The sequence below is a fragment of the Xiphophorus hellerii genome, chromosome 3 (assembly GCF_003331165.1).
Source record: "Xiphophorus hellerii strain 12219 chromosome 3, Xiphophorus_hellerii-4.1, whole genome shotgun sequence".
NCBI lineage: Eukaryota > Metazoa > Chordata > Actinopteri > Cyprinodontiformes > Poeciliidae > Xiphophorus > Xiphophorus hellerii.
This window is the reverse complement of record NC_045674.1, coordinates 9,028,605-9,053,805: the sequence shown is the minus strand read 5'-3', so window position 1 is coordinate 9,053,805 and position 25,201 is coordinate 9,028,605. Positions and strand designations below refer to the sequence as shown.

At 36.1% G+C, this 25,201-nt stretch overlaps 2 protein-coding genes across 2 annotated transcripts; both read right to left on the bottom strand.

Moving 5' to 3' along the window:
• Positions 1 to 148: 148 nt before the first annotated feature.
• mrps15 (mitochondrial ribosomal protein S15) lies at positions 149 to 7,479 on the bottom strand. The gene is made up of 8 exons (XM_032558648.1): positions 7,215 to 7,479; positions 5,184 to 5,246; positions 5,033 to 5,108; positions 3,946 to 3,994; positions 3,028 to 3,112; positions 2,857 to 2,915; positions 2,255 to 2,446; positions 149 to 2,066 (listed from the first exon to the last, which is right to left on the bottom strand). The coding sequence occupies exons 1-8, from the start codon at positions 7,357 to 7,359 to the stop codon at positions 1,965 to 1,967; spliced, it is 771 nt and encodes a 256-aa protein (XP_032414539.1). The 5' UTR covers positions 7,360 to 7,479; the 3' UTR covers positions 149 to 1,964.
• A 772-nt stretch (positions 7,480 to 8,251) lies between these two features.
• Positions 8,252 to 23,930, bottom strand: LOC116717582 (colony stimulating factor 3 receptor). Its single transcript, XM_032559070.1, has 17 exons — positions 23,788 to 23,930; positions 20,171 to 20,269; positions 18,728 to 18,802; positions 18,211 to 18,504; positions 17,301 to 17,433; positions 16,975 to 17,141; positions 16,188 to 16,357; positions 14,382 to 14,538; positions 14,002 to 14,084; positions 13,703 to 13,910; positions 12,877 to 13,065; positions 12,582 to 12,683; positions 12,194 to 12,340; positions 11,980 to 12,120; positions 11,783 to 11,879; positions 10,678 to 10,756; positions 8,252 to 10,329 (listed from the first exon to the last, which is right to left on the bottom strand). The coding sequence occupies exons 3-17, from the start codon at positions 18,792 to 18,794 to the stop codon at positions 9,850 to 9,852; spliced, it is 2,514 nt and encodes an 837-aa protein (XP_032414961.1). The 5' UTR covers positions 18,795 to 18,802; positions 20,171 to 20,269; positions 23,788 to 23,930; the 3' UTR covers positions 8,252 to 9,849.
• Between the last annotated feature and the right edge of the window lie 1,271 nt (positions 23,931 to 25,201).

Genomic DNA, 25,201 nt, shown 5'->3' with positions numbered 1-25,201 from the left:
TTCAGAACTGAAGAAGCCTTTTGGATAAGAGTTGGAACATCTTTAAGAAATAAGAAAAGTAGCACAGTTGCCCTTTACTCAAGGATGTAGGATTTACAAGGGAACAACAGCAGGAGGCAGGCTCAAGTTACAAGCTTTTGGTCTCATATTAGTTAAATATTTTTTATTACACTGTTGACAGCAGACAGAATCACTGTAATATTATACAGTTTATCTGTCATGACATCCAGGCACATAAAATCATACATTTAAAACACCTTTATTTTGCTTATTTTAGGCTTTCAATGCATGAACCTCCCTGTAAATTGTATTAGCTCCAATTCAAATGGCGAGTTTTATTCAAGAAGAGAATTCAGCTGTTATTCAAGATCTAAATACAGTGTTTAAATTCTTCAATGACGAAATAAAAAATGACAGATTACCTGTGCCAAAAAAGTAATTTATGCAATTAACATGTTTATGCTCCTTGAAAATAGGAAGAAAGGATTTCCCCTGACCCATCAAAAACAGTCTCTCTGATAAAAACCATGTTAGACTTATTAAGTTTGACTGGTGTGACATATTTTCTTCACATAATGTTTGACAGCTACACAACTGTAGTGAAGTTACACCCTCAGAATTACCAACTGATTATTAGCAGAAACATGAAACCTTACACTGCATGGTTCTCTAATATGACATAGTCTGAAGGTATTCATTGGAGGGAACTGAAGGCTCATGCAAGTGGGCAAAAATTGTAACATCATATCTGAATGTAACTGGATTTTTTGATTCATAAGAGTGTTTTTGTTACAAAGGTTAATTCTCCACTCTTGTCAATTAACAAAACATTTTTAAAATTCAATACACATTTACTGTAGTTGTTCATGTTTTATTTTTTGCAGAACAAAGGTTGGTGGAAAAACCTATGAAGGTAATTTCTGTTGCTAGGATGAAGTTACTTAGATTTAGGGAGCCCTACTCAGTCCTATGTCTCTGTCTGACCGTGTGGAAAGCCCACATGCTCTTTAGACAGCAATGACTCTCATGATGCCTGCACGTCTGTATCCCTGGCAACACTCCCTTCCCGACTGTCCCAACATAGTTCTGACCAAACTGAGAAGTCACAGTGCCAAACTCACTGACACCCCATGTTTGTTTTGTTATATTTATTATTCAACATGTCTCTTCTAATATCTAATCTATATGCTTCAACAGCTTTTTCAGCAGTTTAGTTATCCTATTCAATCGACAAGCTTCACACAGTAAAAGTAACTCTTCTAGTTTTTGTTGGGAATATTGTAGAGTGATTTTATAGAAAATTTCTTTTGTTTTTCACAATTTACATGTACTTTATTTGCTCAACCAAAAAAATAACTGGTGAGTGTGAGTGTTTAGTCATTAGTTTTAGTTAGTAATGTGTATATGTGCAAAAGGTTTAAATAATGTTTTATTATAAATCACTAGGCTTTAAGTTGAGATGCATTTTAAAAAATGGAGGGAAACAGATAATGTAAAGCCATATCTTCTGGACAAGGAAGTGTCAAAGTTATTTGGAATTTAAAGCATAGCATAAAACAGACTTTATACCAGGAAATAGGTTGGTATAAAATGACAGAGTGAAATATTGTTGACTGAGTTAAAACTGTATGATTGAAAGCTTAGATAGAAGGCATAATCTGCAGGCTGGGGTTTTCTTGTTAAATTGAACCCCACTTTATTTTCTCAGAATTAAAATTTTTTAGTAATCTAGATTCTCTGAAAATCTTTTTTCTAAACCAAAATCAGCCTCTGGTGTTGTGAGTTGCACATGCCAAAACAAAGATTTCTTTGAAAATTTATTTCCAATAAGCTGATATTGTAAGACAAATAAAAGAACATTACATTGGAAACAAAAAAAATGGGACGTGAAAGTCTGAGATGAAACAATCAAACAAAAGCCCCAAGTATTGAGAGCAGCCAGCTGTACAGACTAGTTTGTTTCATTATGTTTGGGCTTCTGGTGCCTTGGCTTCCTTTGTCTCTGTGTTGGATAATTGCTGCTTCATTTTTTGTTCTGCTTTCTGCTTCTGCAGAGCCTTGAAAACCTGAAAAAAAAACACAAAAAAAAACACAGGACAAGCGTTGGTTTGGGTGTGAAAGAAAACATTGATGCTATGCTGTGAGGCAATGCAATCATAAATAAATTATTACAAAACCAAAGAACAGTGGAATGCATAAATAATAATAAAAGAATATCAATGCGCTCAAAAAATGGGGTTTATTTGATTATTACCTTAATACAGAACTCTTTCTTGGCCAGCCAGCGTCGAGTGGCCCGTCTGTAGTATTCTGGAGGGAAGGTGTAGGTAATGCCGAGCTGCTCACACACTCTCTCAAAGGTGTCAAAACGAACCAATCTGAGGTTTTTTAGAAGCTTTTTCCTGCGATCAATGGCCATTAGCATGCGCCTCTTGTTAGCTTTGTCCTAGCATGAAACAACATGTTAAAATAAACCATAAATACCATCTAAAAACTCAAAATAAGATGACACGCTTGTTTTGCTTATGAAAACAAATGCAACTCATTGATGTCACAGAGATGGTATTTAAATTCACAACCTCTGCCCTCAGTTTTAATGATTAAAATGTTCTAAGTGTGACGTAAGATGGAAACTTCCGACCGCGGCTGTGCTTGTACACATTTTATTTTATGTGGGCTTAGTATACAGGAAATCCTGTAGCACATATACACTTCACACCAAAGGAAGCTAAAATGAGGTGAAGCTGACACATGAAAGTTGTCAAGACAAGACTCTGAATCATGCAATTTTATTTTCATAAAGAATGTGCAAAAAATGGTTTAATAAACAAGGTGTGAAGACTTCATTTCACTCACCTTGTGGTGTTTTTGCAAATGCTCCTGATAGTTACGAATTCTTGCAGTCAAAACAGCCACTGCGATGAGAAACATCAGAAGGGGAATTCAAATCTGATTCGATTAAGATAAGGTCGTACTTATCTTTAAATTTCAGTAGAGACATCACATGCAACATTAATGGGTTCTCACCCTTGACTTCGACTGAATTGCGATCGTTCTCATCTCTTTGAACTTTTGCAATCAGTTGTTCCTTTTTCAGCTGAAGCTTTTCCTTCTGAGGACATAGATAACACAGCTATAATCATTACTGAATTTAAAATAGGTGGCAAAACATGCTTTTCTCCAGTGGGGACAGGGAAGCTGGTGAGCTGAGTAAAGCTTAATACAGGTCTATTCCAGAGAGTATTTCAGATCATAAAGAATTTAGTTCTAAGTCAAGCTAAAAATGAAACATTTGGTTCTTTGATCATCATTTTTGGTTTTCTGCTCATTACAACATCTATTTTTTTAAGGTTTTATTTGCTCTACTGGCCTTCATTTGATAGTGAACCAACAGGAAAGTGAGTAATGAGAGAGGTGAAAGACATGTGGCAAGGGTAACTAGGCCAGGACTCAAGCCTGTGACGGCTGCAACAAGAACAATGACCTCCATATGTGGGATGTGTTGTACTCCTGCTCCACCACAGCGCCCCAATTACAACATCTATTTGAACATATTCAGTTGTGAAGTGAATGGGAACGCCCCTGTTACAATTCACTGCCTTACGTCTTATCTGTACAATACCTGCTAATTATTGTGAAAAATGTCATTGTGACCAAATGCTATGTTTTGTTCCTAGATGACAGACATTAAAACATCTCAGTGCTGCAATGCATGTGAAAAATGACAACAATTTGACTGAAACTGAATAGAAATGTAACTTCAGTTTTGAAATAAATTGAACTGAAAAGTTGCTATTTATGTCAACTATTTTTTTCTGTGTAGCATCAGGTATTGTTAACACCTACTGCATGTAAATAACATATAAACTTCCATCAGTCCAAGTTTTAAAAGCAAAACACCCAGTGAAACCATACTAAGTGTTATTTTAAACCATGAGTTCTTACATGACTTGCCAGTTCCAGTGAAAGAAGACGTTTGACGAGATCGTCTGTACTGTAAACACAAATATAACCATGTTTAATTAACATGAATTCATTCTCTGAAACGTATTGCAACAGAAATATTGCAAAAGTATTGTCATTCTTTGAATGCTTTCACATTTAGTGAAAAGGTCTGCAACTATAGCCTGCAATGTATTTATGCAATGGACCAGCACAAAGTACAGAATAATTGTGCAACTGAGCATAACAGTAAAAGGACAATGATTTTAATGTTATATCTGAAAAGTGTTGCATGCATCTGCATTTAAACGTAATTACTTGAAAGTAAAGGTAAAAGTAAGCCTGTAAATCCCCTAAACCAAACTGTGACCTCAGAAGTTAACCTCAGTGCAATGAAAACTCAGTATAAATATTAAGAAATTTATCAGAGAACATTAAAAGCAGGTTGAGGCTATAAAACAATATCCCATCTTAAAACGAACTGTTCAGTCCCTATGTGAAGATAAAACAGATGGAAACCTAGTAAGTCACAGCTGTCCACCTACACTAACAGACCTGGTAAAAAGAGCTTCAATCAAAAAAGTAGAAAAGATGTCTCTCTCTCTCGTAACTTTAGAGGAGCTGTAGAGATCCAGAGGTCAGGTGGGAGAATCCGTCAGTGGGAAAACTATTAGTTGTGTACACTGTTATCCAATCTGTCTGACCTTGAGCTACTTTTTAAAGTTACAATGAGCCTTTAAAAAGCTCATTGTAACTGCAGCTGGAATCAACATCCGAAACAGGTGGAATCTAATCACTAATAAGGTGTTTTTTAAGGCAAATTGTTGCAATGAATTTTACTAAGGGGTATCAAAGTAACAGAGGCTCAATAAAAATTAGACATTACACAAACACACTTTCTGCCTTTTTTATTTGTAGAATATTTTTTTCCTTCTATGTCACAACTGTGTTATTCTATCCTGCTAAAATACATTTAAAATTGTAATTATGGTGGTACAATGTGTTCAGGATATGTGAATACTTTTGCAAGAAACTATTTAATTTTCCAGCTTTAATTGCTCGCAGAGCCGACCGAAATATTTTGTCTTACGTTTGAGCAAGTGGGACAGACGCATATTCCATCTTCACCATTGTTGGAGGAAGATCACTGAGTTGGCTTTCTGGGCCTGGAAGAAACCAATTGCTCACATGAGGAGATTTGCTTTTATTCAAAATATGCACACTTGGTTCTTAATGCACACCTGTCTTCTTTTTCTTTGCAACCCGGGCATAATGTCTCACAGGTGGTGGAACTGCAAAGACTCCTGAAACCAAAAGACAAAGAAAAAAGTTCAAGGAATCTAAAATTGTGAGGACCGGAACATTTTAAATTTTTATTGTGAACACAAGACATGCAAAATTCTCATGCAAGAAGAAGCACCTGTCTCTACAAACAAAACAGCCGTTGACTTGACAAAACAAAACACCACAAATATTTTCTAGTTGAAATATTAAGAGCAAGATTTCGTTTTTGGATGATGATGAAGAAATTGGTCAACATGATAAAATTGTGCAACTGCCTGAAGAACTTTTAAGAATATAACCAAGATAAGCAACTTAACATGTCTCTCCTGCATGTCAGATAGCACAACTACGCATACAACTGATAGTGATGAGATAGTGGTTTTCTATATCATCACAACCATCAACAACCAGCTTCCTGAAATTCTGATTAGTTCTCATTAGAAATGCAACCACATGTGCAACTGATTCCCAAGTTCCCTTTCTGTGTCATGCAGAAAAAAACTAGCTTTAAAAAGCATCAGCTCAGTGCATGGAAATGCATATACTTATTGAATTTCTACTTAAAGAAGGAAAACAATGTATCATTTTGCCTATGGTCCATAACACAAAATCCTAACACTCATTAAATTTTGCAGCTGTAACAAGCCAAAAAGTGAAAAAGTCCACATAGTACTTTTGTCAGGTTGCGTATGATGATAATAAGGCAGATTTAAAGGGGGAAATGAAGGCTAAGCTTCTCTAGATGGTACAGATATGATAATGATGAAAGAAGTTGTGGTGAGAAGTTGGATAAAGAGTTGCAGTGGCTTACGTTGTTAGTCAGGCCTTATGAAAACTTTTTTAAAAATGGTATAAAGATTTTACTTTTTTCTGTCCGAATAGCATGTTTGTCGCCATGATCACTTTTTTCCTCAATAATCTATTCTTAGGATATTACGGAGAATTTATTCATAACATTATTAACATACGTGTCTTTTCTTACTGTGTGGAGACTCTAAGTGCCTGAAAAGAAGTCTCTTAATGTTTTATGATGCTAAAAGTTTTATTTCTATCAATGGCTGTGAACTGGACAGATAAACAACATAAAACAAACTATGTTTAGTTTTTTTTTTTTTTACTTTTGTTTTAGTACATTCATTAATGACTGTACTTATGTCTAAAATAAAATCCTTTTAAACTTTGACCCAAGAAGTTGTTTTATTTATAGGATAGCTGGTAAAGTAGTGAGGCTACATGCTCAGGTAACAACCCTTAATTCAGGATTTGCAAATTTACTCATTTAAATTTGAAACAAGAACTTGTTAAAACCTTGTTTGGTACCAGTAACTGAGCCCTTCTTAGTTGCAAATGTCTCATTCTGTGACAATATAGATTGTTAATAGTTTGAAAGTAAGTTAAGAAACCTTCCCACACCCATAAGCAGCAAGCGTGGCGTTTTTAAGACGAACAAACTACCAAAACTTTTTCTTTAATAAAGGTGACCAAATTTTCTAATGACCAGTTTATCAAGTGCATAATAAGTGGCACCTGGCTGCAACTTTCCCTTCTAAATCCTGCAGAGGTAGGTACTTACTTTTCCACATACAAAACGTTTTCTATTCTATTTCAGTTGTGCTTGTGTACACTTGAGGTCAGATTCAAATGGTATTAGAACCTGCAAAGACCAGATAATTTCACTTTGAGATGGGAAGTGTAAATATCAAGAACTTGAAAGGGGGTGCGCATCGTAAAATAATTATATTGTTCGGTCTGAATATGAAGAACAAATTACCAAACATTCCTGGGCAAACACACACAATTGAAGCAATATACTGTGTAAACAAGTAAAGAGTTTTATCTAACAAGGTGACACACTTCAATTCTGTCAACAGCGCCGACTGCTGGTGACGGTACAAATGACAGCAAGGCTCTGTCAGCAGTTTTCCAACATTTACGGTGGATATTGAAAGAGTGTTTACTTCCTCTGGATTTTAATTTATTTTACCCACCTTTGCTAACTGCAGGTCCTGATAACAGAGCCGAAGCGCAGCAGCTCCAAGGTCTGACTGACACCGCGGGGTACAGAGCGGAACTTTCACGCAAAACACCCACGGAAGACTTCAGAATGGTCCGCAGGCCAAAACTGGAAAACATGATTTAGATTATAGATAAATACACATATAATAACTCCGCTGAAAATGCTTGAAGTGTGACAAGTAATCACACCCGACCGCTACAAGAGGTCCGCCATTTTAGATAGACTCTACTAGCAGAGTGTGAGAAAAGGATTGGATAAGTAGGTTAAACTAACAATCCCAGATAACATCGATAGAATTACTTTCACTTTAAATAAAACACATGAAAAATAATTAGGTTAAAAATATAGACAGTGTTTTTGTTTTATTAACAATTAAAAGGACTCCTATGGAATTTGAAAACAATATTATATTTGATTTCACCATTTTCTAGATGAGTATATGAGTATGTACAAAGTGGGGTTTTTTGTCCTTTATTCCCTATTTAATTGACTAAGTACTTCATTGTGTCATTCTATCTATTTTTGTGCCCTGACTTGTTCCCTTCCTTGTGACTTTCTTTTGTCTTTCCTGATGTTCTTCATTTTTTTGTCCATCATAAACATGGTAAAAGTAAACACCAAAAGGTGATTTTACCAAGTACTGACTTAAATTTTAGGCTTCTAATTTGTTATATTACATGTATCATCATTTTTCTTCCATGCAACGAGGCACTGCCACAGAAAATCCTATTAAAATGTATTGCTTTTTTGGTTCTTAGCACAAGAAATGCAAATATTATGTATACTTTAGCAAGGTATTGCTTAGGTTTAGTGCATTTACTAAGAAATTAGTGAAATAATGAATTTACAGTCATGTATAAGTGCTACATTGCTCTAGTTAACTTTTTTTTTTCAACCATGTATGCATAACATCTACTATGCACGCCTAATGACCACTGGAGCTGGGCACCGGAGCCCCCCTGCTGCCCCGCCCTGCAAGGATGGATGGATGAGTAAAACTGATTATGATTAAAAGAATTAAAAATGAGAGTTTTATTTTTGATGGTTGCTCTACAACACATGGATAAAGTAGAAGCTGAAACAAAACATTGCAATTTTCACTCGCACGGTTGAAAGAGGTTATGGAAATCACAAATCATTTTCATTTACATATTTATCAAAGTGCAGCACTGTGATCATCCAGCTAAAGAATATAAGAATCTGCCTCTCACATGGGCCATCACACATATAGGCATATCACATATATATTATAGTACACTAAATCATGTGATTATGAAAAATACCACTTCTTTTACACAGATATAGAGGTAAGTAATAAAATATGTCCTTTACATTGCAGACAGGTGTTACATGTATCATATATAGAAAGTTTTTCTTACTATATATTTTTTATTTCTTTTTGAAGAAAAGCAGACATTTCTCCATGAGCTTCCACCCAAAACTTCTTTAACTGATCTTCATAATGTTTTTATACATAACTATTGAACACAGTGAGAGCAGTACGCAATGTCCAATCAGAAGTGTAAAGGTAAGACTTTCAGAATCCACATAAGGTATATTCGTGAAGCTACTTTCTTTGGACTACAGCTGAGTTTAACCAGTCAGTGAATGAGGTATTCATGTTTTCTCACAATATGTAATGAATCTGGAGGTCAACAATATAGTTTCAGAAAATATTGTTAGACATTTTAACCTATTGCCAAATCAGCTATTGTTTAAACCACTCCCTTAAAAAAATGTATATATATATAATTTATTTAATATATATTTATATATTATTATTTTTGTACAAAATTACTAGTTTCCATTATGCTTAGGGTCTGATCAATTTTATGAAATAAACAGAACTAAGATTTCTAAAAATATTTACTTGACTTCACATAGGAATGTTAATTAGCAATTCCTAATAATTTTTTATTTCCCTGTGGTTAACATATGACATAGCAAAGAGGTTTATTTCTATTAGCTTCTGTTCAAAATGGTAAGAGAACGTTACATAAAATTGACAGATGTGTGTTAATCCTCACAAATTTGGTGACAATAATGGCAACAAGTACACAATTATTTGCCTAAACTCGGTCATATTCATGGTAAAAATTTAGATCAGAGTGAGCAGCTACAAATAGACAAAGGCTATTTGCACAACAAGGAGACAATTCAGGAGGTAAAAAATAAATCTAAATAGTATTACAGAACTACAACTAAGCCTTGTGAATTGTGGCATTGACTGGTCTAAAGCAATAATTTAATTAAAGAATTTTGTATTTATCTTCACCAGCAATTATAGAGGTGCTTTACCTGTACACAAGACCTCAAACATTAGAACTTTTGGCCTGTATCTGTTTTAACTTTTGTGAAATGCAACAAAAATATGTCTTAAATCTGCTCATTTAACCTTTAACCACCTCATGAAAATTAAAACATATATTTAAAAAAGTGTACTTCTATAAATGTAAAAAGCAGAACAGAAACAAAATAATCATGATTTAAATCTAATCTGCTGGTGCAGAGGTATAATGCTGGGTAGGTTCATTTACAAAAAAACAAACAAACAACAAAAACAACACACTCAAAGCAAGCATACTCTAATGACCAGCAAATTAACTTTAGTTATTTTCACTCTCATTCATGGCCAAGGCACACAGAAAGGGAAAGTCATCCCAAACAATAGCTGGGCCTTCCTCTCCTTCAGGGATATCATCATCACAGGACCCAAAGAAACACTGCTCTTTTGGCATCCTATCATTTACAACATTCTGGTAGCATTTTGGAGTGAAAGACTCTTCAGTTTCCAAGAGGGGTTGTGTAGATTCAGAGCGCAGGTAGACATGAGGCTCATCAGGTATTGGGTCGTTGCAAGAGGACAACAGTACAGTCGCATAAGGAACAGACTCGCTGTTTGAACCAGAGTATGTAGGAATGAACGGTGAGCCACAAATCGACTCGCCAAGATCACTGGTGTCTTCTGAGCTGTTTAACCAAATATCATCCTCTTCTTTGCTAAGTTTGGTTGGAAGGTCCAGGAAGCTGAGATGGGACAAGCATATTGGATTTGGCTCCTCGTTGTCCCAGGATGGATGGGTAAACTGTAGAGGGAAACAATGAATGTATATATTTAATGAGAAAAGGACAACACACACACAGCCAAAACTGGAAATATACACTGGATTGATTTATTGATTTATATTTTTATCACTAGTTTTTTTGTTATACAATTTAATCTTACAGTTAGACTTGCATGGATCCTTTGATGTCCATATATTCTAAATAAAGATTTAATTTACATACAGATTGAATTTATAGGAAAAACTAATACAATTCCAAAATGCTTGTAATTCTCTAACACTTTAGAATTGTGGTAGTTCATGTTACACTTATGTATTCATTGTGATCATGTTAAGTTAACATCTGTGACAGTTGTTAATGTTCATTACCTGTGTTGATTCTGATGACCATCTTTTAATGCTGCTGTTAGCCGGATCTGGAACAACTGGCCACATGTAACCATTCAGCCTTAAGGTCAAACAAATAGAAGTGAAAAAGTGTTTTCCCCTTTATGTAATTCTTCTGCTTGTCTTGTTCATTATAGTTAATTATTTCAAATCATTAAACATGTTTCAATATAATACAGATTACATGTGGAAAAAAACTATATCCAAATTAACATAACCCTATTTTTAAAAAAGTACTGTCCTCCTTTCATGAATCATGAGTTAACTGATCAGTCACTGTCATACCTGTAGACTGAAAATATATTCCAGGAGAGGTTGACCTACCAAACTCCTCCAATTGCACATAATCAAAGAATCATCCAGTACTCCACAAAAGAACCCAGAAAAAGTTCAAAACCACTGCAGGCCTCTTTTGCTTAAGAGAAGGTCAGGATTCATGATTCAACAACAGGACATAAGAATTGGCAAACTAAGCATGTAAGGTGAAAACCACAGCTGACCAAAAATAACCAATCACTTATTAGGTTTAGTCTTCTCAAACCCACAGTCAGTCATGGAGGTCAGATTCTGCTGGAGGTTTCTTCCTGATAAAGGGGAGTTTTCCTTTCCACTGTCTCTGCTTGCATGCTCAGTGTGAGAGATTGCTCCAAAGTCAATGACAGAATTCAAGTGATAGTCCATTGCTCCTAAATGCTCATCCACAAAGCTGAATACTGCAGGTCAGTAGCCTGATGTAACCTGCTAGGTCTCCATAGATCAAAACCTTTTAACTACTTCGAAGTATAAACTGAACTTGACTGAATTATTTGATAGCTAGGATTGACTTTGAATCTGTCTGTAGGATTTGATTGAATTAACTTTTTTGTAAAGTGCCTTGAGACGACATAATTTGAATTCACCCTATAGAAATACACTGAATTCAATTGAATTTTATTAATAACCCAATATGTAAATGATTTTAACATATTTCAACTTGTGTTGTGAACAAAAACATATAAGTGTTTATAAGAAATTTGTAAGTAAGCAAAAATCTATTCACAGCACTGCATCATAGATCTCTAGAGTATATGGTTTTTGGTGGGCTTACTTTTTGTGTTTGGAGAAGCAGGTCCAGATGATGGAAATGATCAGCAATGCCAGTCCAACTCCAATTGCAGTTACAGTGATCACAACAGTCATAGCATCTTGGAAAAGGAAATCATATGTTGCGATATGAAATCTAATCAATAAATCCATATTCTGCTCATTGACTCTCTAAATGGTAAATTAAAATATGGTACCAACCAAAGGAGTTCATTTTAACATAGATTGTTGATCCGTTCAGGCTCCCACCAAATGTGCTAACCATCATGAAAGCTTCATACGTAGATGCAGTGTTGAGGTGCTTCAGGATCACTCTCCTGTCTTCTGCATCGGCACTCTCAACTAGAAAAATGTCCAAGGTTAAAAAACTTCAACATCATTTTACATTCAAAACAATTCAAACCTTTTAACCTACCTTTGACAGATCCATTCTCTTCCCAGTAGAAGACTTGATAGCTCTTAATAAATCCATTCCTTTGCTGTAAAGGGATTTCATCCCATGAAACCTCTATATCTGACCACCAGGTCTTTTTAATTTGAATTTTAGGAACCGCTGATGGAGCTTCAAAAGGAAAGGTACAGTTTGTATTAGAGTGTATCTGGATTTGAATGAGCAAATTAATCATTTTCTTTCCACAAGAGGGCAACATTCCATAAGAAATGATCTGTTCCCAGAGAGCTCGCACTGTTCCTGTAATCTGAATAATGTGAAAGGCCTTCTACTTGTTTAAAGTTGAGGCAACTTGACTCTTACACCTATGCATGCTCTTTGTGTGATCCCCCGTTTGTCTTTGGTGACTTACCCTTTTGTCTCAAGTAGGCATTAACAGTCTGAGGAGCCCCCATCCCATCCTTAAACCGGGGATATACAGAGATCCCGTAGGGCTTGTAGGGCTCAAAGCTGCCTATGGATGAGAGTGTAGAGGGCAGAGTGGATCAGTGATCACAAGCTAATTACAGTGTTTACAGGTAGATTCAGGAAAGGAGAAAATAAGAATCTTGCTCAAAAGTGACTATTTGAATTCATGTAGTGAGAGATGAAAGTGCAATTGCGACATGGCTTATGGAAAGATGTAAAGCAAAGTCTTATTGACATACCGGTTATGATGAGACTAGACTGGTTTTTATTCACAATTTCAAAACGAACGTGGCTGAGGTCTAGACTTAGTAAAGGTTTCCATTCCACCACATAATCAGTGAGACCTAAAGTCACCTCAGCTGTCCACTGGACCAGAAACGATCTGTCATCATGAGGAACAGCTGTGACATCCATGATTGCCGTGTGATCTGAAGACATAAAAACATTTCAGGTTTACAAAATATTATGTACCAAGACACTCTATATACATTGTCTTGCAAATTATTAATTTTGTCACATTGTAACTGCAAACGAGAAAGGAGTGTTTATGTTTTAATGGGACACAGCAATTTTCTCAGAGTCTCAGTTGAAGTCCAGTCTGCAGAGTCATTTAAACTCTTTGAGGATGTGATTACACTCTCAGAGTTATTAACCTCAATGGAAATTTCAGGATTTTCTTTAGCCCTCAGCTCCCCTTTAGTACTGTCTGTTACTTAGCTCCATACATCAACAGAGAAGAGCTTCCTTGTTGTTGCTGAAGAAAGGCATTCTTACAGCATAACGCTGCCACCCTCATGTTTCATAATGGGAATTCAGATGTGTTCAAGCATCTGCATTAATTTCTCCCTATTAAAATAGGGAGAAATGCACAAACACACATATACTTTGTAGATTTTGATCTACAAAGGTAGTTTTTAAATCAATGTGCACTCCTTTGTGTTTGTCAAATAAAATCCTCCAAAAATACATTCTAGTTTGTGGTTGTAATGTGACAAAATGTGGAAAAGCTTGAGGAATATGACTCTTGCAGCATCCAGTATATTTTATTTAAATTATATGAGTTACCTTTGGGCTGGTAAATCCTAATTTCAGTGAGGGGAGATTCCCCCACACTATTCACAGCGCTCAGATACACTTTCCTTACTCTCCCAGAAAGTTGAAAAGCGCACCATTTCTCGTTTGTAGAGCACATTCTTTCTCTTTTACCACGAGGATTTGGTTTTAAGACAACATATGTCAAATTTTGGCCATTTGCACGGAACCTTTTTGATGGCTGAAACAATAAAAAGGGGAGACTTTATACAACCCTGTAGAGGTTTTGAAGAAAAAACTTATTGACAGGCATCAAGAAATCATATAGGTACCTTCCAGAACAACTGTATGTCTAGGTTTTTGCTTGTGTGATTCCTTGATACCTTCATCCACGAGTCTAAACGTCCAGTTGGAGCTGAAAAGGAAGAGGCAGCTGTCAGTGTGGCAACTTGTCAAAACTATGAACTTCTACTCTAACTCTGTAGAAAATAAAACTTCTCCCTACAAGACAGGTCTATGGATTCACTGTCTGCATTTGCGACAAAACTCAATACTTCAATTCAGCCTGTGCTGCAGAGCGAAGCAATGAGAGATGCACAACATGACATTTGCATACACTGAAAAGATGAGCAAAAAGTGGAGAGAAAAGGCATCAGATTGGAAAATGTTAAGAGTGGCTGTTTGTGTCATTCCGAATTGATCCGAGCCCTACCGGTCTCCAAGGTGACTCCGGATTTGCTGCTGCTCCACTCGCTCCAGGGGCCCTCCATGTAGTATCTGACTCTAATTTGGGCCAAATATCGAGCTCCATGAAGGAGACGACAGCATTCCGTGATCGCTTTGGATGGTCTCACTTGGCTTACAAGAATCTGAGAAAAAAGATCATACAGGCATGACATCAAATACACTGTAAATTTTAGATGGGCTCTAATCAGTGTTGTATAGTAACGAAGTAAAAATACTTCACTACTTTACTTAAGTATATTTTGGAGTACTTCATACTTTCCTTGAGTATGAAAATTTTTGATGACTTTCACTTTTACTTCACTATATTTCCGAACTTAATTGCGTACTTTTACTCCGATACATTTTCAATGTGTGGTTTAGTTACTCGTTACAAAAAAGCGAGAGAGAGAAACGCAAGTGTTTTGATCCCACCTACTGATTAGCAAGTTGGAGGCTTGTTCATCACCTCCAATAGGATACACCTGTTTCGCTTCTCCCATTAAACACAAAGCAAGTCTCGCAATCAGCAGCAGCCACATGGAGGAGGAGACGGAGACCACAACGACTGCAACAACGTCGGACACGGCTCCAGGAGAACCACCAGCTGGTGATGAGAGCCCATGGCCTTATTTAAACACAATATACTCTTTCGTGGGTGTTAAAGATTCGTCGTACCGCATGCAGTTTATGTTATTCCTGCCCGAAGATGTGGAAATTCTATCTTACAAAAACTCCCCGTCCAACTTGAAGAAACACATCGAGGTAACGTCTTATGAAATGGTTATAATCCTCCTGTTTCAGTAACTATAGCTTGGTCACTAGGTACTACTGTATTGTGAAACGTTGACCATAAATGAACTTTGTTTGGCATTGTTTCAGTTCCACACGTGGTGTATTTAGCTTAGGCCTAATGTTGACTGTAGCAGGCTACCTAGACTCCTCTGTTCAAGGGGGGACAGAAGCCATAGCGATAGCAATTTAGACTAAATTTAACGAATATAGGAAAGGCATGCAAGTTCAAAACCAGGTTTACAGATGCCAATAAGCTGCATTTCCCTCCCAATTCTTTTTTTCTTTTGCATAATGACCAGTTGTGTGCACCACCTACTGACTGTAGCATTGACTGATTCACTGATTTGTGAAGTAGAGTAATCGTAACAGCTCTTTTTCTTCATGTTGGTTGCATTTTCTGTACTGTTTATTTTTCTCATTTTCAGCACTGACCTTACTTGAAGGGGAAACTTAAGGCTTACAAAAACTTTGTATTTTCTGTCCTGGAGGGTATACTAAGAAGCTGGTTCAGTTGTAAAGCAGGTTAAGTTAACCTTGTGCTATAGGTAAAGCACCTAATTTTCTTAACTAAATGATGCCTGCAGGTATATCTATTAGCAGGTTTAATTTTGCCTGCACTTGGTTGTGTACATTATTTTAAGTGTATTTGACAAGTTTACCAAAATATAAAAAATGTCATTCAAACTGCATTTGCCTTGTTTTACTTTTTACTTGTACTTTTCATTACATTACTTGAGTACATCCATTTTTACAGTAATTTCCATACTTAAGTACAAGAAGTTTCAGATACTTTAAGACTTTAACTCAAGTAACATTTCAGTCAGTGACTTCGACTTTTACCAAAGTCATATTTTGGAGAGGTACTTATACTTTTACTTGACTCTGAGATTTCAGTACTTTATACAACACTGGCTCTAATACTCTTCAGATGCTTCCAGCAACAAGATCAAGTCTGACGCAATACGAATACTTTTATTTCAACAATTTTAACTGAACTCACTGGTGGGTCGCTCATTTGGTCGCTGTCAGCAGCCTTAAGTCGGACTTCAAGGCTTAGTTGGTTGTGAAGAATCCACCTCTGCTGCTGGGACATTTTCCACTTCAGCTTGAGGCAACCTAACCTTTCAGGCTCCACATCAACCTTTTCAATACTGGGTTGGTCGAACTTAGCTGACAGAAAAACAATCAAGATTAGATTTTTAGTGCTTTTTTTAAAATTTATTTTCTTCATGAAGCATGGTTTAAATGAAAAAACCAAGAGTTTGTAGATCATTATGATTAATGCTGTGATAAGAATTTAGCTTGTATAAAAATAGAAGCTGACCTTTAAAAACAACCCAGAGCAACACTACTGTTAAATTTATTTATTTAATCCTTACTGAATTCCCAAGCCATCTGGATGACAGAAATGATCTTGTTTGGTACAAAACAAAGAAAACGTTATACCATTTCTGAAATAATACTGCTACTGGAAACTTCAGCAGTACATTTTATTTAAAAGAAATAAAATATAGGTCACTAGGTACTACTGTATTGTGAAACGTTGACCATAAATGAACTTTGTTTGGCATTGTTTCAGTTCCACACGTGGTGTATTTAGCTTAGGCCATTTTATTTAAAAGAAATAAAATGTACATTTTATTTAAAAGAAATGAACATTTGTTTTATATGTTATGTGAGCTAGCTCTGTTACATTTTTATTTTTCCCATTTAGATTTGTGCTTATCCTAAAGAGTGTTTAACAGACGTTTTTATTTTCATTTTATTATTTTTCAGTTAATACTTACCTGCCTGTAAAGGATCAAAAACTAAGGGTCCTGAAGTTGCCATTCCAAGGTCATTCTCTGCCTTTACGTAGATCTTGATGTCACTGTACAGAACAAATTCATTACGAGGAATCGAATAGTGATGGACTTCTGGTGGCAGTTCATACGTATAGTTCTCATTTAAGTCTCTGAAATGAAATACAAAGCGAGAACAAAATGTTAGTTCAACCAGAAGTGCTTACACAACTCAATGAATCAAAGATCCTTGACATCAAACTTGACTCCTTCAACTTTATTCCTCCATTGAAAATAATTCAACATATTTATAGTTTCAGGCAGAAATTTACCTTATTTCAGTGTGCAGGGTATACTTTGTAGGGAGGTGGGTGTCCCACTGCCCAGGCTCCCATTCACAGTTCAAGGAACTAGGGGAGCTGAAGTTTGTCTGACAGCTCAGGTTTTGTGGCTTTTCTGGTGGATCTAATTATACAAAAAAAAAAAAAAAACATTTTAATTACAGGATTATATATGACAATCAGTTGACTACTCCTGTTTTGAAATCAATGTTACAGTTTGGTTATTAATGGTAAGTTTATCAAATTATGCTTTACATTTAAAGGATGATAAATTTCACTGTCTATCCTGTTCTTGTATTATCTATTTCAAATGATACAGAAAATGAATTTATGCCCTTTGAATGTTTGTATTTCAGGCATGAACTTAAATTTGTGTAAACTAAAATTTAACATTGTTTTACATGTAGAAGATTACTTTTGGTGTCTTCCAAATGTTTTCATAGACACCAAATGCTTCAGATGTGATGTGGAAACCACAAACTTCAATGCATTTTATAAGGATTTTATGTAATAGACCAACATAAAGCAGAACAAAGCTGTGAAGTGGAAAAAAATTTATAGATTGTTTTCAGTTTTTTTGCAGTACAGTGTCCATAAGAGTCAATACTTTGCAGACACGTCACTGTAAACAGCTTTAATTGTCTTTGGTTGGGTTTGTCAGCTTTGCAAACAAACACAAGTGCTTGCCGATTCTCTTTCTAAATAGCTTAGTTGGACTGGATAAGAATGTCTGAACATTAATTTTTAAGACTTTCTCTCAAATTTATTTGCATCCCTACTTACAGTGTATGACAAGAGGTGTAATGCAGGACTCTGCAGAGTTTCCTTGCAGAATATTTGAGCGAGATCTGTTTATAGAAATTCCTTTTTGAACATACTTATGCTATAAAATCTTTCTTACATCCAGCTTGGATCTCGACTCCGGTGACAACTTGAGAACAATTCTGGATGCAGCAGAAAAGTACTGCCTTAGTGCGATTGAAGCTTGGTACAACAATACTGGAAACCCTGTTGCTCTCATTGGCTGCAAGGCTGCCGGGAATAAGCTCACTGCCAAGGCGCCACTCAATATGAACAGCTTGTCCAGTAACTAGAGGGCAGTCTTCTCTGATGACACAGGTGGCTGTGACAGGTGATCCCAGAGGCACCACCGAACTTGATGTGTGGATCCTTGCACATGGTTGGGTGTCACCCTCTTGAGAAAATGAAATAAATAAAAACATGTTTGAAATTTAGAATGCAGAAAACATTTTTTATCATCTCTCTAATATCAAACATTGCATTTTATGGGAAAGTGCCCATAAAACAGGCACTTTTAATCTTATTTTTATTTCAAAAGTAAGATGTTTGAAATTGTCCTTCTAACTGGTGGTTAGGTGTTTACATTTCAATTTCTGATTTTCAAAAACAACACTCACGACTTCTTGCTCCGTTTGCAGAGTGTATCAGCACGGCAATCACCAACATCCATGTGGATGTCATCATGACCTTACCTGTTGAGCAAACACGTCGAAAGGCATCAATTGAAAATTGAATGCTTTGCATGCCATATCACAACATGCCATTCCTTCCCAAGTGAGGCAGTTTTGTTGTAAAAGAAGAATTACGGTGATAACCTGTATTGGTTAAAAATGAATCACAGGCATGGTGTTTTGTACGTTTCACTGGGATTCACAGTATACCCAGTAGTTTTGTGTAAACAGCTTGCATTCATTGTCTTTGTAATCTAGAAAATCAAAAGCTTTTTTTCTGCAAGAAGCAGCAGAATAATAATATCTCTCAGAAATTTTAGGAATAATCTAACCATCAACTCACACTGTAGGTTTTCTATAGGATTTCAGTTTGGGGTCTAAAATGGCAATGGAAGAAGGCTGATTTTGTATCTGTTGAACCATAGACATCAAAGTGGCCCATTTTCTACTTATCAGTGATATCCACTCGATTCGTGATCCTTCTGGTATTTCAGAGTTCATTATGTCATTTGCTTTAAAAGGGCGTTGTAAGAAAAAGCCCCACAGTTCTACACATTACCTTAAAGTCCAGTTTACGCTGTGTCAAAACCTTGTGCATTTCTGCTTTACTGCTTTAGTTTTATGTATTTATACTAAAAACTAATGGTTATTTGAGGTTTTCACATCAGGGAGACCCAAAATGAATTTTTGTGCCACGTGTACAGTGACACGTAAAACAAAAGTCTAAGGTCTGATGTCTTTCAGTGCAATGTGTTCACTTCAAGCTGCTTTAAAACACTCAAAGCTGAAGATGACAAGGACACATTTATAGCAGTGATTAAAGTTTGTGAGAAAATCCTGCAGTCTGGCTGCTTCTACCAGTGACTGCTTATTATTGCCCTCCTTTACCCAGCCATAAGTGCTTCCACAGCTGTCTGCCCATCTTTATTTTCTCTACCTCATTTTAAAGTCTGACAGATTTAGTTTGTAATAAGAGCATAAACACCCCATAGTTGCAGCCCCATCATCATTAAACCAGTATTTTTTTGAGAGGATATTGCTGCAGCAACAAATAATACAGTTTGAGCTTATCTGCAATCACGCCATCTTAGATTAAAATGCTTGAAACATCAATAATGCAGAAAATTTAACATTTACATCATTGTGAATAAAATGATGTCATAACATAACGTATGTTAATGTAGACAGTAACTGCCACCTGTTACAGGCAGCTAGCCTTGTTGGGTGTTTTTTTGTTGTTGTTTTTTTTTACATAAAAACGGTATTTGTGGCACTGAATTCATTGTTATTATTATAAACAATCTATCTTATTAAAAACTTAACAGTGGATCAACAAACTAAATCTGCTACAACATAGGTGAGGGAGGACATTGATCTTGAAATACTCACCATTACACAAGCAAAGATGTTCAGATGTGAAGAAAATCTGATTACCAACTCATAAAGCACAAGCAGAAAAATCCTTATAGCAACAACATTGTTGTGTTTCTGTGTGTGAAAAGAGAAACAACAAATTTAAAGGTGTGAAAAGAATAATCCAAGAAGGAAAAGTGATTTCTTTTTCCATATTTAACACAGCTGTGGTTATCAATTCAAGACATGCAGTACATGTTGAATGTAAACTGTTTTTTTCTATTTTTATCACTGTATTTTCATGATGCCATTTTTATTATTTGACATATACAGATGCAAGTTACCACACGTAAATCTGTTTCTGGTTTAATGACTGGAAAACTGTTCAATGTCTGTAATACTAGAAAAAAAAATCAGGACACAAATAGTTGCTATCTTAGTAAAAACAGTGAGAATCTACATTTGCTTGACATTTAGATATTTTGCAATTCTGTTTTTTCCATTCTTGTTCATGACGTCTTGGATCCATCAGGCCTAAGTTCATCTTGGGCATATCTTGTACCTACTTGACAAACAATGACCTAAAGTCCTTTTCTGAAGTCTGCTCTCAAAAAATGTTATGAGACTCCAAAAATTAATATCTACCATCAGGTGGTGCAAAGTTATTTTTGCTTGCTCAAGGTTCAAGTGAACTAGTCAAAAATAATCCATTCATTAGAGGTGCAATATCAAGTCTCCATAAAGTAGTGATAATTTAAAAATATATACTTTTTCATGAGATTTGAGCCTTTTTATGGTCACCATAAGTTAAATAAATATTTTACCACAAAGAGAAATTAAACAAACAGCTCAATATATGGATATAATACATTATGAAGGAAAATAATTTGCAATAAATATCAGTGTCCTGTTGTATTCTATAACGCTTATTTTTATCTGGTGAGAAAAAGTACAAGAATGGAGTATCTTAGGATAAGCCACAATCGAAACGAGAACCAAAAAAGGGAAAAACATGCAAGTATATTTCCTGGGGGATTTATGGAGCACACTGCTGGACTCATGTCGAACTTCTGAGATAATAAGTTAACAGTAAAACAATTTGAGGTTAGCTTGATTGTGGGGACATTTAAAGAAATATACATGACGCAAAGTACAACTTCATGTATGACTATGTTGAGACACTACAGTACATTATGTACAAAATGGCTTGTTTTCAACGGCGGTGCTCAGCTCCAGTCTTCAAGATTGTCCTGCTGGTTTTTGATTACTTTCTTCTAGTATGAACCTTTTGTGTTGGTTAAATTACCTCCTAGTCATCTCATCAAGTTCTGCAGAGGTTACAGAACCATCTTTTGATTCAAGGTGAGTCTAATGAGGGAATCATGTAATACATGAAGGACACCAGTCCTTGAGGATTGGAGCAAAAATATGCAAACAGACAAAAACAAAGCAAAGTAAAATTGGTACTATCAGGACTGATATAATGTGTGTAAAAGTAAATGTCAAGATCCTTGTGAGTTGAAAGCTGACATTTTGTTAATTAGAGCTATAATCATAGTTATCTGCCAAATACTTGAGTGCATTGACCTTATTTATTAGCTTAACTAATTTATTGCTTCCAAAGCAGAAAGTTAGGATAATATTTTTATAATACATAGTAACCAATAATTGATCCGATGCTAAAAGCAGAGACAAAAGTTCTCATGTAAGGGGTGTCTGATGACTCTGTGATTTCAACAAACGTTTCAGACAGACATTATGACGTACTTGTGTGTGAAATTCATAGCAATATGCGAGAACACAGCAGTTAACAAGTTCCTGTGTCCTCTTCCAGTTAACTGAGCCTGGGTTGTGGGAAAATACTGTATGTCTAGGAGTTAAACCCAGAACTCCTTTTTCCTAGAGACATTCTCTAAATAATTAATCTGTTTCCAGGTGAAGGGATACAAAGCAAGTGAATTGCTTTTAAAGGCACAGAATTAAGCTTGCTTCCTCCCTGAGGGTTGATCTCCATCGGGACCCTGTTTGTGGAGCTCATGGTGTAGTTGTGAAGAGCTGTGTTTATCTCTCCCTTTTAGCCTTGGGGATCGGTCTGAAGCAGGAGTTCAAATGTTTGATAGGATGGAGAGGCAGCTGGACAGACCAAGAGGGACATTGTCTGCAGTAATGTGGGCGCTGCTCCAGTCTATAGTGATCTAGTGGTCTGTCAATATTTCACCCTTCACCTATGGTCTTGAACCATGAATCATGACCAACAAAATGAGACCCTGAACGCTAGCATTATCGTCATCCAGTGGGAGCTTGAGGAGCCGCTGCTCCTCTGATTTAAAAGGAGTCATCTGATCATGCATCTGATCGGGATGCCTCCTAGGTGTTTTCCTTTGGAAACACCAGAGCAGACCCAGAATATGCTGGAGTACCTATTTGTCTCTTCTGGTCTGGAAACACCTTAGAATTAGCTGAGCTAAGAGATGTTGGTTTATTTAAAGGTATTTGGGCTAAAAGAAAACCCCAAAAACTTGACATAAACATGTTTTGCTTATGTAAAGTTGCAGAAATGTGACTCATAATTTAAGTCATTTGCAACTATCACTCAGACTGTGAGATTTCTCCTCTTTGTCCATAACTGAATATTTGATGTTTGTTTTGCAATGAGAGCGAAATGGAATTTCTCCCATTTTTCTTATCAGCTCTTTGCAAAAAGGCCTCCACTTTCCCTTCTTGCCTTTTTAAGAATTCCTGCTCACCACTAATGGATAATTGCCTGCAGTTGTAACAAAAGACTAGCAAGAAAAAGACAGAAAAAGAAATAGTCAGAGACAGAGTATTAAACCTTGAGTGTATTTTGTCAAACAAACAAACAAACATGAATTGTTCCTGATTCAAAAATGTAAATACATGTTTGGCATTTTCCTTTTGTTTCACAGAGACATGGTGCAATGTGTAAAGAAATGTTGTCCTCTTGTCTCTGTACATTTCCTTTCCTGTTGCTTTCAGGGGTTAGTTACACAACGCCCACTCACAGGGTTTGGCAATATCCTTCACACTACTGGTTCCTCTTTTGGGGACTTATTTCTCACGTCAGGTTTTGTTTTTTTGAATAGAGAATTTATTTTTCAAATTTTGTCTCTATATCCGAACAATGATGAGTTAAAACACAGTTTAGTTAAATTCAATCTAAGATTTTGCATCAGCATTCACTAAAGTCCCACATTCCTAGAAAAAAGAAACAATCAGTTTCACATCCTCTTTTTTTCAAGATAGAAGAAGAAGAATGTGCTTTCTATACCACAACATTCAAGTACGTATCTCATCGCTTAGAAGGATTTTACAGTTTTCACAAAGATAAACAAGCTGACCAAAGTGTCAAAAATAATTGTTAAAATACTTCTTGATGCTTCTTGTACCTGCTTCACAGACACAAACGCATTAAGGTGTAGGATAAATGACACAGACTGGACACAAAAATGTGAGCAATCTTAAAATGAAATTAAAAAACATCTTGTCCGTGTTACCGCTTGTACTTGAGTGACTTAAAACACAAGTTTTGTGAAGTTTTCATTTTCAATCTGGCACAAGGATCATAATGAAAGGAGCAGCAAATTGCTTGATGCGAAGATAAAGGAGAGCCATCAGAGAGGCTTGCCACTCACCACACAGCAGCTGCAGCCGACCGAGAAAGACAAGAGGCTCTCATCAACCCTGATAGCACCAGATGAAATGGTGTGGCTCAAAGCGGCTCAGATTGGAGGACGTATGTGTGTGTGTAAGCCAAGCCGCAGAGGCAGCAACACTAACATCCTTGTTTTGAATTTGATTTGTGAAACTTCACTATTTTCCAGGAAGAAACGAATGACTGATGGGGCCCTATTCTGGGAAGGAAAAGTGGGGTGTTTAAATTACCAGCATAGTTTCAAAAGAAAGGAGATAGCTGGTTCTTTTAAAAATATGGAAGAAAGAATATTTTGCAGGCGGCTTTTGAATATTTTCATTTTTGCACCATGTACCATTCTGACCATCGTCAGAAAAACTAAGAATTATCCATCATCTTATGTCCAATAAATCCAATAAATCTCCTTGGTGCTTTATTGACCATTACAGTTTGGTTTATGAACAAGATGCTGATATGAAATGCATGAAATTCTCTGCAGCTGCCACTGGATTACTTTGCTGCTTTTAGCAGTATTCATAAGAAACTACAATATCTCATCAACTATTTCCAAACTAAGTATGAAGTCAATTAGCTTGCATGTAAAGTTCATAAGCAACAATAGATGTTCAAGCAAGTTGACCTTTACTTTAAAAAGTTCTACTCAACATGGAAAAGTATTAAAATGTAAAGTATTTGGCGAATAAATTAGTAATACACATTTCTCTGCATTAAAGGAACAACCACTCACTGGCCACCTTATTAGGTGCACCTTGGTTGTACTTGGACCCTCTTTTGTCTTGAAAACTGCCATATTTTTTTATTTCATCAAATCAGCATGTTGGTCTTTGTGGTAGCAGCTGGTTATTTGGGCTACTTCAACCAGTCTGACCATTCTCTTCTGACGTTTGACACCAACAAGTCAACAGCCACTTACTCTCTATATTTTGTTTTCTGACTATTCCACATTAATCTGACAAATAGTTGTGCAGGACAATCTCAGGACATCTTTTGTTTCTGAAATACACAGACCAGGCTGTATGACATTGACAATCACTTCAATAATTTCAACCCCTTTACTTTGAACCCATTTTGGTTTGAACTTCAGCAGATCTTTACTGTTTATAGATCTCTAAATGCATTGAGTTACTGCAATGTGATTGGGTGATTCACTGTGTTGGCAAATTACATAATAAAGATGCTGGTAAGTACATGTCTTAAACATTAAAGAGACATGGAGGTTGTACATTACAATGCGTGTCTGAAAGATTTATTCACACATAAATTGCCAAAAGAAATTGTTATTGAAGCTATTATTGCGCATGAAACACATTGGAGCTGCACTGGATGTTGAGGTTGGTTAGAGACCTTCCTCTCTACCTCTTTACTTCAAAGAGCCTTTCTGTTCATTTTCCACC

Coding starts and splice junctions, on each gene's coding strand:
- mrps15 (XM_032558648.1), bottom strand. CDS start 7,359: ATGTTTTCCAGTTTTGGCCTGCGGACCATTCTGAAGTCTTCCGTGGGT. Junction 5,109..5,183: donor TGCAAAGAAAAAGAAGACAG/GTGTGCATTAAG, acceptor GGTTTCTTCCAG/GCCCAGAAAGCCAACTCAGT. Junction 2,067..2,254: donor AGAAAGAGTTCTGTATTAAG/GTAATAATCAAA, acceptor TTTTTTTTTCAG/GTTTTCAAGGCTCTGCAGAA.
- LOC116717582 (XM_032559070.1), bottom strand. CDS start 18,794: ATGATGACATCCACATGGATGTTGGTGATTGCCGTGCTGATACACTCT. Junction 17,142..17,300: donor ACCCTGCACACTGAAATAAG/GTAAATTTCTGC, acceptor ATTTCATTTCAG/AGACTTAAATGAGAACTATA. Junction 13,911..14,001: donor ACATACAGTTGTTCTGGAAG/GTACCTATATGA, acceptor TTATTGTTTCAG/CCATCAAAAAGGTTCCGTGC.